This window comes from Pollachius pollachius (assembly GCF_949987615.1).
Source record: "Pollachius pollachius genome assembly, chromosome: 5".
In the NCBI taxonomy this organism is placed as follows: Eukaryota; Metazoa; Chordata; class Actinopteri; order Gadiformes; family Gadidae; genus Pollachius; species Pollachius pollachius.
In genome coordinates, this window is record NC_136938.1 from 29,507,628 (window position 1) to 29,525,819 (window position 18,192).

An 18,192-nucleotide genomic window follows, 5' to 3' on the forward strand; every position below is an offset into this window, starting at 1 on the left:
GAGGTAGGAGAAAGGAATTCAACCTCGAAGAACCTTCTCTTTAAGTCAAGGAACTGCAAATGATCTAGTGTCAAAAACAGCGTTCAGCAAATGCTGAGCCACCGTTTCCTACATCCCCCATAAGCCATTGCAGCTCATGCCGACTGTTTACAGTGAACAGCTGCTAGCCAGGTGGAAGCTATTTAGAAACCTGAGAATGAGCTAAAAACTTAAGGCTAAACTTCCTCGATGTCTAAATATTTTGCGGCGCAAGACACAGATTTTAGAATATTACATTTTACATAGTTTTGTGTGAATTATTCCTTTAAAAATATCACTTCAAGACCATTCGAGTTCCACGGGGCCAGGATCCCGTTCCGGCGGTTTAATCAGGTGTTTTACGGGAAATGCGGTTGCTTTCCAAACGCGCAAAGAGCAGCGGGAGCTGTCAGACTCCCTCCTGGAAGTGTGTGCATGTGGCCTTACCGTCTGTGTTAACAAGAGTAGGTCCTGACTGTGGCAGTGTCCAGCCTCTGTATAGACTGGCTCCCTGCGTTTCCACGACGACAAAGGTCACATGCAAAGACATGCAGTTAGTCACGGCACATACGCAAACGGCACGGCACAAAGCCATTCACAAGAATTCAGCTCGGAGGCAAGATTCATCAGTGATGAGACAGCTACTCTGGCCTCCATGTTTCACTACATTAGCAGCATGTTACACACACGCACACAGACTGTAGTTCCAGCAGCACGCTGGGGACCTTGTCCCACTGCCTACCGTCCATGGTGCTCCTCTTTGGCTGGGTGGAGGGTGACACCGCCGCACCAGAACTGTTCACTCTGAAGTTGGCTGGCAGGGTGTCCGACGCGCCCAGGGACACACCACGCATGTCTTTGGGACGGAACTTCTTCCTCCATGACGGAGCGCGGCGGAAGTTCTTATCATCATCCTGGGGGGAGGGAGAAGGAGGCGTTGGGGGGGGAGGGAGGAGAAGGAGGGGTTGGGGGGAGGGAGGAGGAGGGGTTGGGGGGGAGGGAGAAGGAGGGGTTGGGGGGAGGGAGGAGGAGGCGTTGGGGGGGAGGAGGGGTTGGGGGAGGAGGGAGGAGGAGGGGTTGGGGGGGAGGGAGAAGGAGGGAGAAGGAGGAAAAAGGAGGGGTTGGGGGGGAGGGAGAAGGAGGAAAAAGGAGGGGTTGTGGGGAGGGAGAAGGAGGGGTTGGGGGGGAGGGAGGAGGAGGGGTTGGGGGGAGGGAGAAGGAGGGAGAAGGAGGAAAAAGGAGGGGTTGGGGGGGAGGGAGAAGGAGGAAAAAGGAGGGGTTGTGGGGAGGGAGAAGGAGGGGTTGGGGGGGAGGGAGGAGGAGGGGTTGGGGGGAGGGAGGAGGAGGGGTTGGGGGGAGGGAGAAGGAGGGGTTGGGGGGGAGGGGGGAGGAGGGGTTGGGGGAGGGAGGAGAAGGAGGGGTTGGGGGGAGGGAGAAGGAGGGGTTGGGGGGGAGGAGGGAGAAGGAGGGGTTGGGGGGGAGGGAGGAGGAGGGGTTGGGGGGGAGGAGGGAGAAGGAGGCGTTGGGGGGGAGGGAGGAGGAGGGGTTGGGGGGAGGGAGAAGGAGGGGTTGGGGGGGAGGAGGGAGAAGGAGGGGTTGGGGGGGAGGGGGGAGGAGGGGTTGGGGGAGGGAGGAGAAGGAGGGGTTGGGGGGGAGGGAGAAGGAGGGGTTGGGGGGGAGGAGGGAGAAGGAGGGGTTGGGGGGGAGGGAGGAGGAGGGGTTGGGGGGGAGGAGGGAGAAGGAGGCGTTGGGGGGGAGGGAGGAGGAGGGGTTGGGGGGAGGGAGAAGGAGGGGTTGGGGGGGAGGAGGGAGAAGGAGGGGTTGGGGGGGAGGGGGGAGGAGGGGTTGGGGGAGGGAGGAGAAGGAGGGGTTGGGGGGGAGGGAGAAGGAGGGGTTGGGGGGAGGAGGGAGAAGGAGGGGTTGGGGGAGGGAGGAGGAGGGGTTGGGGGGGAGGAGGGAGAAGGAGGGGTTGGGGGGAGGAGGGAGAAGGAGGGGTTGGGGGGAGGGAGAAGGAGGGGTTGGGGGAGGGAGGAGAAGGAGGGGTTGGGGGAGGGAGGAGAAGGAGGGGTTGGGGGAGGGAGGAGAAGGAGGGAGAAGGAGGGGTTGGGGGGGAGGGAGAAGGAGGGGTTGGGGGGAGGAGGGAGAAGGAGGGGTTGGGGGAGGGAGGAGGAGGGGTTGGGGGGGAGGAGGGAGAAGGAGGGGTTGGGGGGAGGAGGGAGAAGGAGGGGTTGGGGGGAGGGAGGAGAAGGAGGGGTTGGGGGAGGGAGGAGAAGGAGGGGTTGGGGGGGAGGGAGAAGGAGGGGTTGGGGGGGAGGAGGGAGAAGGAGGGGTTGGGGGAGGGAGGAGGAGGAGGGAGAAGGAGGAAAAAGGAGGGGTTGTGGTCAAGGAGCACAGGGACAAAGCAGACCACAAGACGACCATGAATGATCCTCGGTGGCTAGCGAGGGTCTAGGTCAGAGCATGAGGTGCATGACGCCTGAGTGTGAAGGATTGACTCTGTGTATGAATGTGTGTGTGAGGCTGGTCTCAGGAGGTCAGAGACATGCTATGAGTCAATTTGGTACTGAGAACCGAACGCTGAGTCACCTCCTCCATTCTCCTCTCGGTGCCGATGGCCAGGAGGCTGTTGTACTCCCTCTCCAGGATGGCTCTAGCCTGGAGTGTGGAGGAAGGGTAGAGAACAAAGTCAGAGCGGCTTCACCCGTAAGATCACCAACACCATTAAAAACTATCTCGTAATCAATAGCAGACGACCCATCCATGCACGGAGAGACGACTCAGACTGAACCGCGCCCCGCTGTCTCCCTCCACACACATTCCAGGCTGCTTCTCCCTTCCTGCTCCATGAGGAGATCCTTATCCCTGAGACTTCTAAAGCTATGGCCATGCCGCATGATAACAGTCAATCTAGAGTAGTTTGGCCCCCGTTTTCTCTGAAGTTATACGATACACATTTAAAGAAATTCTGCACAGTTGAGTTCTCAGCAAACAGGAAACCTTTTGTGGGCTCGTTGTGTTGACCTAAAACTGTTAAGATGACAAAGTAGTGACAGACTGTATTTCAACGAAGCCCACTGGCTTGTCAGATGCAAAGACGTACAGACAGGGGTGTGTGGGTGCGTGCGTGTACCTGTGTGTTCTGCGTGGGGATCTGCAGCAGCAGGGCCAGAGTGTTGTGGTCGAAGGCCTCATCCAGCGCCAGCAGCGCACCGTGGACCCCGTTCTCATACAAGCTGCTGCTGTACTCCTTCAGACCGATGGCCGCCACCCAGCTGATCACTCGCTCATTACTCCACACCAGCACGTCTACACAGGAGGGGTCTTTAGTGGTTAGGGTTAGTCTAACCCGTGGTCTTCAGTGGTTAGGGTTAGGTTAGTCTAACCCTAACCCTAACTCCACACCAGCACGTCTACACAGGAGGGGTCTTTAGTGGTTAGGTTAGTCTAACCAGTGGTCTTCAGTGGTTAGGGTTAGTCTAACCTGTGGTCTTTAGTGGTTAGGGTTAGGGTTAGGTTAGTCTAACCCGTGGTCTTTAGTGGTTAGGTTAGTCTAACCCGTGGTCTTTAGTGGTTAGGTTAGTCTAACCCGTGGTCTTTAGTGGTTAGGGTTAGTCTAACCCGTGGTCTTTAGTGGTTAGGGTTAGTCTAACCCTTGGTCTTTAGTGGTTAGGTTAGTCTAACCCGTGGTCTTTAGTGGTTAGGGTTAGGTTAGTCTAACCCTTGGTCTTTAGTGGTTAGGGTTAGGTTGGTCTAACCCGTGGTCTTTAGTGGTTAGGTTAGTCTAACCCGTGGTTTTCAGTGGTTAGGTTAGTCTAACCCGTGGTCTTTAGTGGTTAGGTTAGTCTAACCCGTGGTCTTTAGTGGTTAGGTTAGTCTAACCCGTGGTCTTTAGTGGTTAGGTTAGTCTAACCCGTGGTCTTCAGTGGTTAGGTTAGTCTAACCCGTGGTCTTCAGTGGTTAGGTTAGTCTAACCCGTGGTCTTCAGTGGTTAGGGTTAGTCTAACCCGTGGTCTTTAGTGGTTAGGGTTAGGTTAGTCTAACCCTTGGTCTTTAGTGGTTAGGTTAGTCTAACCCGTGGTCTTTAGTGGTTAGGTTAGTCTAACCCGTGGTCTTTAGTGGTTAGGTTAGTCTAACCCGTGGTCTTTAGTGGTTAGGTTAGTCTAACCCGTGGTCTTCAGTGGTTAGGGTTAGGGTTAGGTTAGTCTAACCCTTGGTCTTTAGTGGTTAGGGTTAGGTTAGTCTAACCCGTGGTCTTCAGTGGTTAGGTTAGTCTAACCCGTGGTCTTCAGTGGTTAGGGCTAGTCTAACCCGTGGTCTTCAGTGGTTAGGTTAGTCTAACCCTTGGTCTTTAGTGGTTAGGGTTAGGTTAGTCTAACCCGTGGTCTTTAGTGGTTAGGTTAGTCTAACCCTTGGTCTTTAGTGGTTAGGGTTAGGTTAGTCTAACCCGTGGTCTTTAGTGGTTAGGTTAGTCTAACCCGTGGTCTTCAGTGGTTAGGTTAGTCTAACCCGTGGTCTTCAGTGGTTAGGGTTAGTCTAACCCGTGGTCTTTAGTGGTTAGGGTTAGGTTAGTCTAACCCTTGGTCTTTAGTGGTTAGGGTTCGGTTGGTCTAACCCGTGTTCTTTAGTGGTTAGGTTAGTCTAACCCGTGGTCTTCAGTGGTTAGGTTAGTCTAACCCGTGGTCTTTAGTGGTTAGGTTAGTCTAACCCGTGGTCTTTAGTGGTTAGGTAAGTCTAACCCGTGGTCTTTAGTGGTTAGGTTAGTCTAACCCGTGGTCTTCAGTGGTTAGGGTTAGGGTTAGGTTAGTCTAACCCGTGGTCTGCAGTTGTTAGGGTTAGGGTTAGGTTAGTGTAACCCGTGGTCTTCAGTGGTTAGGTTAGTCTAACCCGTGGTCTTCAGTGGTTAGGGTTAGTCTAACCCGTGGTCTTCAGTGGTTAGGTTAGTCTAACCCGTGGTCTTCAGTGGGGTGGACCATGAGACAGGGTTACAGGGAGAGGGGCGCAGCAGGAGCTGAAACATACCGCTGGTCTCGAGCTGGGCCTCCTCTCTCCTCCTCTCCAGCTCCATGCGGTCGTAGTTCAGCCTCCTCAGAGACATCACCCCACACTGGAAACTGTTTCTGTTCCAGGACAAGAAGACATACGGTGAGCGCAGACCTCAGACCAGCAGGCCCCTGACCAGCAGACCAGCAGGCCTCAGATCAGCAGACCTCAGACCAGCAGGCCTCAGACCAGCAGGCCTCAGACCAGCAGACCAGCAGGCCTCAGACCAGCAGGCCTCAGACCAGCAGACCAGCAGGCCTCAGACCAGCAGACCTCAGACCAGCAGACCTCAGACCAGCAGGCCTCAGACCAGCAGGCCTCAGACCAGCAGACCAGCAGGCCTCAGACCAGCAGGCCTCAGACCAGTGGACGTCAGACCAGCAGGCCTCAGACCAGCAGGCCTCAGACCAGCAGGCCTCAGACCAGCAGGCCTCAGACCAGCAGGCCTCAGACCAGCAGGTTTGCTGTACAGACATTTGGTTTTTCACAGGCTTCGAGAAAAGATGAATGTTGCTGTGTTAGCTGTCAGCCAATCAGGCGCAAGTAAAAGAAGGTGAAACAGCGTTCAGCCAGACTTCAGCTGGTCTGCGGTCAGCTTCAGATTATAAAGTCTGGTCTGTGATAGTAGCGCTGCCCAGCCTGAAGCAAGCAGACCGTTCATGGCTTATCCTATAGGCCATCCATTCACCTCGGTTTGTTACCAGCCAATAGCAAGACCTGTTACCTGTGGAAGCTGTCCACCATCTTGAGCTGCCCCCTCAGGTCCTTCTTGGTGAGGTGGTCCAGCATACGGGCGTCCACCAGGGATTCCATGAAGTAGGAGCGGTACTGCGGCAGGCCCAGGCTGGGCAGCCACTCGTTACCGATCCACTCGTGGTTCATGTCCCCGTAGGCCAGCGTCTGTCACAGAGGGTCAGGGTTAGGGGTGACCCTCCAGGCTCCAGAGGGTCAGGGTTAGGGGTTACCCTCCAGGCTCCAGAGGGTCAGGGTTAGGGGTTACCCTTACTCTAACCCTGACCCTCCAGGCTCCAGAGGGTCAGGGTCAGGGTTAGGGGTGACCCTCCAGGCTCCAGAGGGTCAGGGTTAGGGTAACCCCTAACCCTAACCCTGACCCTCCAGGCTCCAGAGGGTCAGGGTCAGGGTTAGGGGTGACCCTCCAGGCTCTAGAGGGTCAGGGTTAGGGTAACCCCTAACCCTAACCCTGACCCTCCAGGCTCCAGAGGGTCAGGGTCAGGGTTAGGGGTGACCCTCCAGGCTCTAGAGGGTCAGGGTTAGGGTAACCCCTAACCCTAACCCTGACCCTCCAGGCTCCAGAGGGTCAGGGTAAGGGTCAGCAAGGTGCTGTCTGATGTCAGTTAATGCAATATGTTATATTATAATATTTATACTTCAACACTTTGATTCCAAACACCAGTATTCTTTGGAGCGGTGGATAGGGAGCAAGACTTTCATGATGATTGAGTGAGTGGTCGGCGATCAGAGAGGTGGGGTTAAGGGTTAAGGGTTAAGGGTCAGGTAATCAAGTGCCAACCTGGGCCCAGCTGCCCTCGTCATCCTCCTGGTGTTAGCGTGTGTAGCGTGGTGAGAACAAGAGAACAGGTGGGTTAGTACGGCAGTAGAGGCTTCTCATGCAGGTCTAATAAAACCACCCGTCACCAGGACATCCAGGTAGCAATATGGTCAATGTATATATCGATGTTGTCCACTTGGTACTAAATGATAATAGAGATAATAGAATAGACGCAAAATCAAAATAATATGAATTGATTTGTCCAGTTCTCGAAACACACAAAGACACAGACACAACTAGAGCGCATTGAGGGAAGGCACTGGTCTAGAGGACGGCCTCACTACTAACACCAGCTACAAGCACACAGCTCTTGTTCCAGGCACCGTGAGGCTCCAGTGACTCCGGTGCCCATCTTCCAATTCATGGTTTGTCATGCAATTGCTTACATGCACTGGTTTACATGCACTGGTTTACATGCACTGGTTTACATGCACTAGTTTACATGCACTAGTTTACATGGACTAGTTTACATGGACTAGTTTACATGCACTAGTTTGAGGTGTGGCAGCCGGCTGAGACTCAACGATGACTTGGAACGCAGCCCTAAGTCACATGACACCGCGGTGGACTAACCGTAGGGGGCGTGGCCGCCAAACTCTCCATCTCCTCATGAGTCACCCACACGTTCCCCGTGGACTGATCAGGTGACCCAACCCGACCAATCACAAGTGAGGTGTGATACGCAGGCGTGACAAAAGACAGAAGACAACGAGGGAGAGGAAGACCAAGACGCAGTGGTTCAATTAGAAGTTAGTTCAATGAAGTACACAGTATTCAGAAAAGAAACGTTACAGCGTCATGCCGCGATAGCGAGGGTTAAGAGTTCAGCAGCTCAGTGACAGCAGCCAGGACCAATGAAAACAGAAGTGAGTCAGAACAGAAGTGAGTCAGAGCCAATCGGAAATCACTGCACTTAATCCGTGTCTTTGGGAGGGGAGTGATAGGGGGGTGTCTGTCCGTCCGAGTGTGTACCGTTCTGGAGGTGGGCGGGGCCGAGGGGCTAGTGAGGGACATGATCTCCTGGATGGCGAGGCGGAGCTTCAGCCGGTGCAGCGGGTTGCTGATCCCGATCTCTCTCTGGATCTCCGTGTCCGACAGCGCTGACATGATGGCGCCGCTCTTCACGTTGGCCCGGCAGGCCGCCACGTACCAGGCAGGCATACCCACCCACAGCTGGGAGGGGGAGGGAGGGGAGGGAGGAGAAGGAGCAGAGGGGAGGGGAGGAGAAGGGGAGGAGCAGAGAGGAGGGGGAGGAGTAGAGAGGAGGAGGGGAGATGAGAGGAGGGGAGGGGGAGGAGCCGAGGGGAGGGAAGGGAGGGGGAGGAGCAGAGGGAAGGGGAGGGGAGAGGAGGAGCAGAGGGGAGGGGAAGGGGAGGAGCAGAGGGGAGGGAGGGGGAGGAGGGGAGGGGGAGGGGAGCAGCACAGGGGAGGGGAAGGAGCAGAGGGGAGGGGAGGGGAAGGGGAGGAGCAGAGGGGAAGGGGAGGAGTAGAGAGGAGGAGGGGAGATGAGAGGAGGGGAGGGGGAGGAGCAGAGAGGAGGGGGAGGAGCAGAGAGGAGGGGAGGAGAGGAGGGGGAGGAGCAGAGGGGAGGAGCAGAGGGGAGGAGCAGAGGGGAGGAGAGGAGGGGGAGGAGCAGAGGGGGGAGGGTAAAGAGAGGAGAGGAGAAGCATGTTGGAAAAATAGAGTGAGAGGGAAATGGCAGATTAGAAATCATGGAAGAGTCTGAGAACCGTCTGATGGAGCAGGGAGGCCAGATGAGGGTCTTACCTCCAGCCACACCACCACGGTTGGCCCGTCCCACTGAGCGAATGGGAGGCCCTGCCGACGCGCCTCCTCCAGGAGCTCATGTCTGAGACAAACACACAGCGGCCGTCAGCATCAGAACACACACACACACACACACACACCAAGAGAAGTCAGGGGAAATGATACATGCATACTGAGAGAAGAGAGCAAACCATGGAAAAAATAGAAATCCAGATAACAGAAAAGCCATAAAGGGCCTAACCCCAAGTCAGACAGAATGTTCTGGGTTAGAAACAGAACTCATCAAACCAATGTTCCCAAAGCTTTAGGAAACTAAACTATAATAGGTGGTGGGGTTCGCAAAACTGATACGTCTTCATAAAGATGGCAATGAGATGGGGATCCCCTTATGAGAGCCACTGGATCAGTAGGGGCAGAGTACATGCAGATTAATTACCAGCCCCGTGCATTCCCTTCATGCAGTTCGAATTAGCTCATCTATGCTAACTTTCTTCATTATCAAGGGCCTACATTAAGTTCTAAACCTCCATACAGCTGAGAGCTCTACAGCGCAGAGTCCATATGTGGCCAGAGGATGGCGATATGTCCGGTATCTTCCATATAGAGGTCTGATGTGACTAAATAGCTTCGCCCAAACAGGTATATTAATGGTCGATTTCATGCCACAGTGCACCAAGTCGCTTTAGCACAGAACTTTAAGTTTCTTTTTTCTTTCAAGGGCTTATTTTCCCCCTAACCACCTAACTTTTAGTTCCAGGAGAGAATAAAAATAAGCAGTTGAGGCACATTCCTGTTATGACGACGGAGGAAAAGGAACCAAGAAGTCATCAGGCAAACCGAGAGAGGGAGGGAGGTATGGCCGCAGGTTGGGGTCAGAGTTACAGGTTAAGGCTGAAGGGGGAGCCAAGTGGAGGAAGGTGGTAAAGCAGAGGCAATATGTACCCACTTACCCTGTCTTTGGACTACACATTGGGTGTGAAAGGGGTGATGAGAGAAGAGAGGGGAGGTTGGCAAAACAATAACATTAAAAAAGAAAAAATGGAGTGAATTTATGTTTAAAAGCCAAATGAATGAATTATACTGAATACTACATCATTGTTGTTCACACACGGCCCGGGAATACATTTTAAAAAGAGTGAAACCTTAGCAGGAAAGGAGTGCTGTGGAGAAGGCTGGGTGTCAGGGTGAGACCTAACTTACGCTGTGAGCCAGGTGATGGAGGGTGAGAGGAGCAGCAACATGTCATACAGGATTTAGGGTTAGGGTTACACAATCCCCTGTGGCCTCACCTGCCATTCTGCTTCGTATACTCCGATATGTGAGTGTATCACTGACCTATGTTGTTGTAGCGTGTATATATCAGGGATGTATCACTGATCTATTCTGTTGTAGCGTGTATATATCAGGGATGTATCCCTGATTTATTCTGTTGTAGCGTGTATATATCAGGGATGTATCACTGATCTATGTTGTTCTAGCGTGTATATATCAGGGATGTATCACTGATCTATGTTGTTGTAGCGTGTATATATCAGGGATGTATCACTGATCTATGTTGTTGTAGTGTGTATATATCAGGGATGTATCACTGATCTATGTTGTTGTAGCGTGTATATATCAGGGATGTATCACTGATCTATGTTGTTCTAGCGTGTATATATCAGGGATGTATCACTGATCTATGTTGTTGTAGCGTGTATATATCAGGGATGTATCACTGATCTATGTTGTTGTAGCGTGTATATATCAGGGATGTATCACTGATCTATGTTATTCTAGCGTGTATATATCAGGGATGTATCACTGATCTATGTTGTTGTAGCGTGTATATATCAGGGATGTATCACTGATCTATGTTGTTGTAGCGTGTATATATCAGGTATGTATCACTGATCTATGTTGTTGTAGCGTGTATATATCAGGGATGTATCACTGATCTATGTTGTTGTAGCGTGTATATATCAGGGATGTATCACTGATCTATGTTGTTGTAGCGTGTATATATCAGGGATGTATCACTGATCTATGTTGTTGTAGCGTGTATATATCAGGGATGTATCACTGATCTATGTTGTTCTAGCGTGTATATATCAGGGATGTATCACTGATCTATGTTGTTGTAGTGTGTATATATCAGGGATGTATCACTGATCTATGTTATTCTAGCGTGTATATATCAGGGATGTATCACTGATCTATGTTGTTGTAGCGTGTATATATCAGGGATGTATCACTGATCTATGTTGTTGTAGCGTGTATATATCAGGGATGTATCACTGATCTATGTTGTTGTAGCGTGTATATATCAGGGATGTATCACTGATCTATGTTGTTGTAGCGTGTATATATCAGGGATGTATCACTGATCTATGTTGTTGTAGCGTGTATATATCAGGGATGTATCACTGATCTATGTTGTTGTAGCGTGTATATATCAGGGATGTATCACTGATCTATGTTGTTGTAGCGTGTATATATCAGGGATGTATCACTGATCTATGTTGTTGTAGCGTGTATATATCAGGGATGTATCACTGATCTATGTTGTTGTAGCGTGTATATATCAGGGATGTATCACTGATCTATGTTGTTGTAGCGTGTATATATCAGGGATGTATCACTGATCTATGTTGTTGTAGCGTGTATATATCAGGGATGTATCACTGATCTATGTTGTTGTAGCGTGTATATATCAGGGATGTATCACTGATCTATGTTGTTGTAGCGTGTATATATCAGGGATGTATCACTGATCTATGTTGTTCTAGCGTGTATATATCAGGGATGTATCACTGATCTATGTTGTTCTAGCGTGTATATATCAGGGATCCACTGATACCAATTTTTCTCAGAACGTAGAGGCCCCAACAGAAAGGCAGCTGCCACCGCAGCCGAGTGGAACGCTGGATTTTCCCCCTTTTCTCTCTCTAAATTGGGGATTTGTTTCAGTAAGGGTGATAGAAGGAGGCCTCGGCTCGTCGAGTCCCCCGGTTGTATCGGAGGGGTTTTACCAGTTAGAGTAATGGGCCCAGTATGGGGGCTGACTACTGGTATCCCTAACCCCAGTATATATATTGAGTAAATATAGTATTAGAGTGGAAATAAAACCAAATGAAAGAAGTCCACATTATCTACAGTCCCTATGGGCGGCCGTATCATCACCCACTTTTTCTGCAGCTTCCGGTTCTTCTCCGCCGGGCCCCCCAGGGCGCCCAGGCCAAGGCCGTCTTTGGGCCCGCTCTCTGCCTCCGGGGTGCCGGCTGAGGAAGACAGACACACACACAGTCAGAGAAAAGACCCCCAAGACGCCGCAAACAACGTGCAGAGGGAGCGAGCCAGCCAGCAGCCCCCAGCCAGAGACCCCCATACCCCCAGACCCCCAGCTAGAGACCCCCATACCCCAAGACCCCCAGCTAGAGACCCCCATACCCCCAGACCCCCAGACCCCCAGGTCCCCATACCCCCAGCTAGAGACCCCCAGACCCCCAGACCCCCAGGTCCCCAGCCAGAGACCCCCAGGTCCCCAGACCCCCAGCTAGAGACCCCCAGACCCCCAGACCCCCAGGTCCCCAGGTCCCCAGCCAGAGACCCCCAGGTCCCCAGACCTCCAGCTAGAGACCCCCATACCCCCAGACCCCCAGGTCCCCCGGTCCCCAGGTCCCCAGCCAGAGACCCCCAGGTCCCCAGACCCCCAGCTAGAGACCCCCAGGTCCCCAGCCAGAGACCCCCAGGTCCCCAGGTCCCCAGACCCCCAGCTAGAGACCCCCAGGTCCCCAGGTCCCCAGCCAGAGACCTCCAGACCCCCAGCCAGAGACCCCCAGGTCCCCAGACCCCCAGCTAGAGACCCCCAGGTCCCCAGACCCCCAGGTCCCCAGGTCCCCAGCCAGAGACCCCCAGACCCCCAGGTCCCCAGGTCCCCAGCCAGAGACCCCCAGACCCCCAGGTCCCCAGACCCCCAGCTAGAGACCCCCAGGTCCCCAGGTCCCCAGGTCCCCAGGTCCCCAGGTCCCCAGCCAGAGACCCCCAGGTCCCCAGCCAGAGACCCCCAGGTCCCCAGGTCCCCAGACCCCCAGCCAGAGACCCCCAGGTCCCCAGCCAGAGACCCCCAGGTCCCCAGGTCCCCAGACCCCCAGCTAGAGACCCCCAGGTCCCCAGCCAGCGGCTCAGAGACCCCCAGCCAGAGACCCCCAGACCCAAGTCAGCGGCCCCAAAAGACCCCAGACCAGTGGCCCTAGTACAGAGGCAGCGAGCGGCCCCCGGGCTGACCTTGGCTTGGAGGGTCTTTTCCAGGAGGGCCGGGCCTCCCCTTCTCCTTCTTCCCAAATAGACGGCCGATGGACGACTTGATGCTCTTCTTCTTGGCCGCTTTGTTGAGGGAGTCCTGACTGCTGTTGCTGCTGCTGGGGTTACTGCCCTGTCCGTCCTGCAGGCCAGCCAGACTGACGGACACAGAGAGTTAAAACAGGCCAGCCAGACTGACGGACACAGATATAGAGATAAAACAGGCCAGCCAGACTGACAGACACAGATATAGAGATAAAACAGGCCAGCCAGACTGACGGACACAGAGAGTTAAAACAGGCCAGCCAGACTGACGGACACAGATATAGAGATAAAACAGGCCAGCCAGACTGACAGACACAGATATAGAGATAAAACAGCTGGGGTGACTGCCCTGTCTGTCCTGCAGGCTGACGTCCATACGTCTCCATGAGGGTAGAACGCTGGTCTTAAGGAGTTTGTAAACGTCTCCCTGAGGGCAGAACGCTGGTCTTAAGGAGTTTGTAAACGTCTCCCTGAGGGTAGAACGCTGGTCTTAAGGAGTTTGTAAACGTCTCCCTGAGGGTAGAAGGCTGGTCTTAAGGAGTTTGTAAACGTCTCCCTAAGGGTAGAACGCTGGTCTTAAGGAGTTTGTAAACGTCTCCCTGAGGGTAGAACGCTGGTCTTAAGGAGTTTGTAAACGTCTCCATGAGGGTAGAAGGCTGGTCTTAAAGGGGTTTGTAAACGTCTCCATGAGGGTAGAACGCTGGTCTTAAGGAGTTTGTAAACGTCTCCATGAGGGTAGAAGGCTGGTCTTAAGGAGTTTGTAAATGTCTCCCTGAGGATAGAACGCTGGTCTTAAGGAGTTTGTAAACGTCTCCCTGAGGGCAGAACGCTGGTCTTAAGGAGTTTGTAAACGTCTCCCTGAGGGCAGAACGCTGGTCTTAAGGAGTTTGTAAACGTCTCCCTGAGGGCAGAACGCTGGTCTTAAGGAGTTTGTAAACGTCTCCCTGAGGGTAGAACGCTGGTCTTAAGGAGTTTGTAAACGTCTCCCTGAGGGCAGAACGCTGGTCTTAAGGAGTTTGTAAACGACTCCCCGAGGGTAGAACGCTGGTCTTAAGGAGTTTGTAAACGTCTCCCTGAGGGTAGAAGGCTGGTCTTAAGGAGTTTGTAAACGACTCCCTGAGGGTAGAACGCTGGTCTTAAGGAGTTTGTAAACGTCTCCCTGAGGGTAGAACGCTGGTCTTAAGGAGTTTGTAAACGTCTCCCTGAGGGCAGAACGCTGGTCTTAAGGAGAGTGTGTAAACTTCTCCCTCAGGTTAGGGGGGGGGAGTTACCCGCGGACGTCCCTGATGTCCTCGTGGCTGGCGGTGTGCGCCCCCCTGCTGATGGAGCGCGGCGTGGTGGGGGGCGAGGTCTCACAGCGGATCGGGGCGTGGTCGTCCTGCGCCGACTGGACATCAACACACAGCATGAGACAGAAGGGTTAGCGTCCCCCGCTGTGTGTTAGAGACCAGGTGGGGTCACCAACCGGACCCCCCCTCCCCCCGAAGACGAGGACACTAACCCAACCCCCCCGGGAGATCAAGAGGGGTCACCAACCGGACCCCCCCCTGCCCCCCCGAAGACCAGGTAACTAACGGGACCAGATGAAAGTAAAACAAAGTTTAGTCCCGCTGCATCCACAGATATAGTTAAACTCTCTTAATGGTTTCTGAACTAGTAATATTAATATGAAGTTACAACAGTTCCACTGTATCCTCTCCTGTATAAAGCATCTCACTAACATACTAGAACTCATCTAACAGACTCTTAAAAACAGCTGAGGGTTGGATGTTCTGATGGTGTGGAGATGATGGGGATGGAGAAAGACAAGGCTGAACAGCAATCACATGATGGGGACACATGGAGGGGTTGGATGATGGTCTGGAGGCAGAGTCGGTGCAGAAGGGACAGTAGCAGTGAAGCAGAGTCTAGATTACCTTCCTGCGGTGCTTTCGCAGGTCGCTAGGCTGAAAGCGGCAGAAAGGGAGAGAAGAAAAGAGTTAGTGGACGCAATACTCAAACCTAGAGGAACCACGCCATGCCAGAGGAGAGAACACACACACACACACACAAATTTGCAGGGAGATCTGAAAGTGAAGCGGCAGCAGAGATGTGTTCTTGAACATCACAACTCTGTGGGGAAGAATTCAAACGGCAAACTCACACAGCGGGAGGTTGGGTGGGGGGGGAGCTGGGTGCAGCCCAGCAAAATTGATAACAAATAATAAACAAGGGACTGAAACTGGTCCAGGGGCTGTTAACCAAGGGTCATCTTGGTTCATCGAATTTGTATAAAGACATTTTGGCATCAACCGGAAGAAGGTTGCTCGGTAGTGATCCACTGGTCAGGGTTAAGGTCTAGATGTTGATCCACTGGCCAGGGTTAAGGTGGTGATCCACTGGTCAGGGTTAAGGTGGTGATCCACTGGTCAGGGTTAAGGTGGTGATCCACTGGTCAGGGTTAAGGTGGTGATCCACTGGCCAGGGTTAAGGTGGTGATCCACTGGTCAGGGTTAAGGTCTAGATGTTGATCCACTGGCCAGGGTTAAGGTGGTGATCCACTGGCCAGGGTTAAGGTGGTGATCCACTGGCCAGGGTTAAGGTGGTGATCCACTGGTCAGGGTTAAGGTGGTGATCCACTGGTCAGGGTTAAGGTGGTGATCCACTGGTCAGGGTTAAGGTGGTGATCCACTGGTCAGGGTAAAGGTATAGGTGGTGATCCACTGGTCAGGGTTAAGGTCGAGGGGGTGATCCACTGGTCAGGGTTAAGGTGGTGATCCACTGGTCAGGGTTAAGGTATAGGTGGTGATCCACTGGTCAGGGTTAAGGTCGAGGGGGTGATCCACTGGTCAGGGTTAAGGTGGTGATCCACTGGTCAGGGTTAAGGTGGTGATCCACTGGTCAGGCTAAAGGTATAGGTGGTGATCCACTGGTCAGTGTTAAGGTGGTGATCCACTGGTTAGGGATAAGGTGGTGATCCACTGGTCAGGGTTAAGGTAACCAGTTAATTTGATGTCTCCCTATTGACTGAGACAGCAGGGGCTGGTGAATTTGCTCCTGGTAATATTTAACCCTAACCCTATTTTCCACCTGGAGTGGATCCAAAGCTCCCTCCATTCCACACAGACAGAGTACAATACCCATCAACGTAGCACATCTTCTGGCTGATACTATTCTTCCCCTGGAGTTAAATACCTAATCACTATTTCCTCTCCTCCGCTGTCAGAGTGAGGCCGAGATTAGCAGGCTCAAGAAGGGGCCAGTAGGAGGAGGAGAGGAAAGGACTTCTGGAACAACCTGTGAATGGGCATGTTCAAACAGATGACATGGTATTGAAGCCTAGCGCCTACTTTCTGTTCAAAATCCAAACATAATCAATTGTCTACAATTGTGTTTCTGGTGTCCTTTGACAGCTCTTTGGTCTTGGCCATAGTGGAGTTTGGAGTGTGACTGTTTGAGGTTGTGGACAGGTGTCTTTTATACTGATTAGGAGTTCAAACAGGTGCCATTAATACAGGTCACGAGTGGAGGACAGAGGAGCCTCTTAAAGAAGAAGTTACAGGTCTGTGACAGCCAGAAATCTTGCTGGTTTGTAGGTGACCAAATACTTATTTTCCACCATAATTTGCAAATAAATTCTTTAAAAATCAGACAATGTGATTTTCTAGATTTTCTTTTTTCATTTTGTCTCTCATAGCTGAGGATTACCTATGATGAAAATTAAAGGCCTCTCTCGTCTTTTTAAGAGGGAGAACTTGCACAATTGGTGGCTGACTAAATACTTTTTTGCCCCACTGTACATACATACATACACATATATATTCTACTGTAACATACTGTAACTAATTTAAAGAGTCTTAAAGACAGCCTGACTGCACCCATCTCTCCCCCCAGCCAGGGAGAAGGAGGAGGAGGGGAGGGGAGGGGTACCTGGAAGAGGTAGGGTGCATAGCTATAGAGGTGTTGGTGGTCTCGGAAGCTAGCGGCACCATAGGGCAGGTAAGTTACGGTCTGCTGAGAGAGGGAGGGCTGGATGATGCAGGGGTTATAGCTAGCGCAATGGGGGGGGGGGGGCGGTTACATAACACGTGTACATACATACATACATGGCATGCATTCAGATCATTAGTATGACATACACATTGGAGGTGTGAACCCTAATTCTGTGTAACACAAACATCAGTGGCTGCAATCACAAAGAATCTTAGGGCTAAAATTAGCTCATAAGTGCCGAATTTAGGAAGAACTCCTAAAAATAATGGGAGTGTCAGTTAGCACCTAAGTAGCACCTAAGTCTAGGAGAGCTTAAAAAGTCCTCGAGAAGACTCCTAACTCACTAAGACCTATTCACAAAGAATCTGGAAATGGGTTAGGGTTAGCTAACCCTAACCCTATTCACAAAGAATCTGAATATGACTGCAGCGCAACCAAAATGTTTTGGAGACAATGGACGACTGCGAATTGCTAAAGAGATATAGGCTAAATCCTGAGGGTACAAACTTGTGGTTGAAATAGTGAATAACACTTTGATATTTATCAACAGGGAAAACACATGGGGCCAATGTTACAAATGTACCTTTAATCATCCTTAATCATTCAATATAGAAATAAATCACTTTAATCATAATTATTTCAGATATTGTTAGTAATAAATCACTTTAATCATTATTTATTTCAAATAATAGGAATAAATCACTTTAATAATAATAATGACTGTTATTTAAACAGTAGAACTGTAAGTTCCAAGTAAAAAATAATGTAACTACTCTTACTTATGATTACCATCTAATCATTTATTGTAAGATTATATATTGTATTAAGTTTATAATCAGAACAGTAGCAATTGGTCATGGGACCAGTTGGGCTTTCGCTTGCTTTCCACGTCTTTGTCTTTGCTTTCATTCATCATGATAGGGGGACTTGAACAGCGGTATGGGTTGATATTTAAAGTGTTTCAGTGCTGGAAATATGCTCATTGGACAATAGTTTGCAGGGTGCTTTTAATTACCTCCTTGATATAATGCAATTTACGTATTTTTATTGTTTGCTCTCCTCTCTTTAATGTGCATACGTCATTATCGTGGTCTGCACCAACGCATCATGCATGTATTCTGCTAACTGCACTGTCCATAACTATTTGATAGGACTTCATTTGTAGCCTATGTTATGTGGATGATGCGGTTAGTGTGGTTAGTTTGGTCAATGCGACCGCCTGCACTCAACAACCAAACACCGTACTGACCGCTTTGAAACTCTTGCACAAGAATCAACGTAAGGGGCTTTGGCTCTGTACCCGAGTGAATGATGCTGTTCTGTACCCTAGTGAACGATGCTGTTCTGTACCCTAGTGAACGATGCTGTTCTGTACCTTAGTGAACGATGCTGTTCTGTAGCCTAGTGAACGATGCTGTTCTGTACCCTAGTGAACGATGCTGTTCTGTACCTTAGTGAACGATGCTGTTCTGTAGCCTAGTGAACGATGCTGTCATGGG

At 51.6% G+C, this 18,192-nt stretch overlaps 1 protein-coding gene across 3 annotated transcripts in view; it reads right to left on the reverse strand.

Moving 5' to 3' along the window:
* Positions 1 to 18,192, reverse strand: part of ppfia1 (PTPRF interacting protein alpha 1) — a 50,517-nt gene that overhangs the window by 5,263 nt on the left and 27,062 nt on the right. For 2 of the 3 annotated variants that reach the window (XM_079736234.1, XM_079736235.1), the window contains exons 17-27: positions 13,993 to 14,108; positions 12,662 to 12,834; positions 11,562 to 11,655; positions 8,396 to 8,477; positions 7,601 to 7,801; positions 5,783 to 5,958; positions 5,038 to 5,135; positions 3,149 to 3,324; positions 2,605 to 2,673; positions 761 to 932; positions 466 to 529 (exon numbers count right to left, since the gene is read on the reverse strand). In XM_079736234.1, coding sequence (XP_079592360.1) covers positions 474 to 529; positions 761 to 932; positions 2,605 to 2,673; positions 3,149 to 3,324; positions 5,038 to 5,135; positions 5,783 to 5,958; positions 7,601 to 7,801; positions 8,396 to 8,477; positions 11,562 to 11,655; positions 12,662 to 12,834; positions 13,993 to 14,108 — 1,413 coding nt within the window. In that variant the 3' untranslated portion in view covers positions 466 to 473. The remainder of the gene's footprint in view (positions 1 to 465; positions 530 to 760; positions 933 to 2,604; positions 2,674 to 3,148; positions 3,325 to 5,037; positions 5,136 to 5,782; positions 5,959 to 7,600; positions 7,802 to 8,395; positions 8,478 to 11,561; positions 11,656 to 12,661; positions 12,835 to 13,992; positions 14,109 to 18,192) is intronic. The other variant, XM_079736233.1, reaches the window with a different exon arrangement.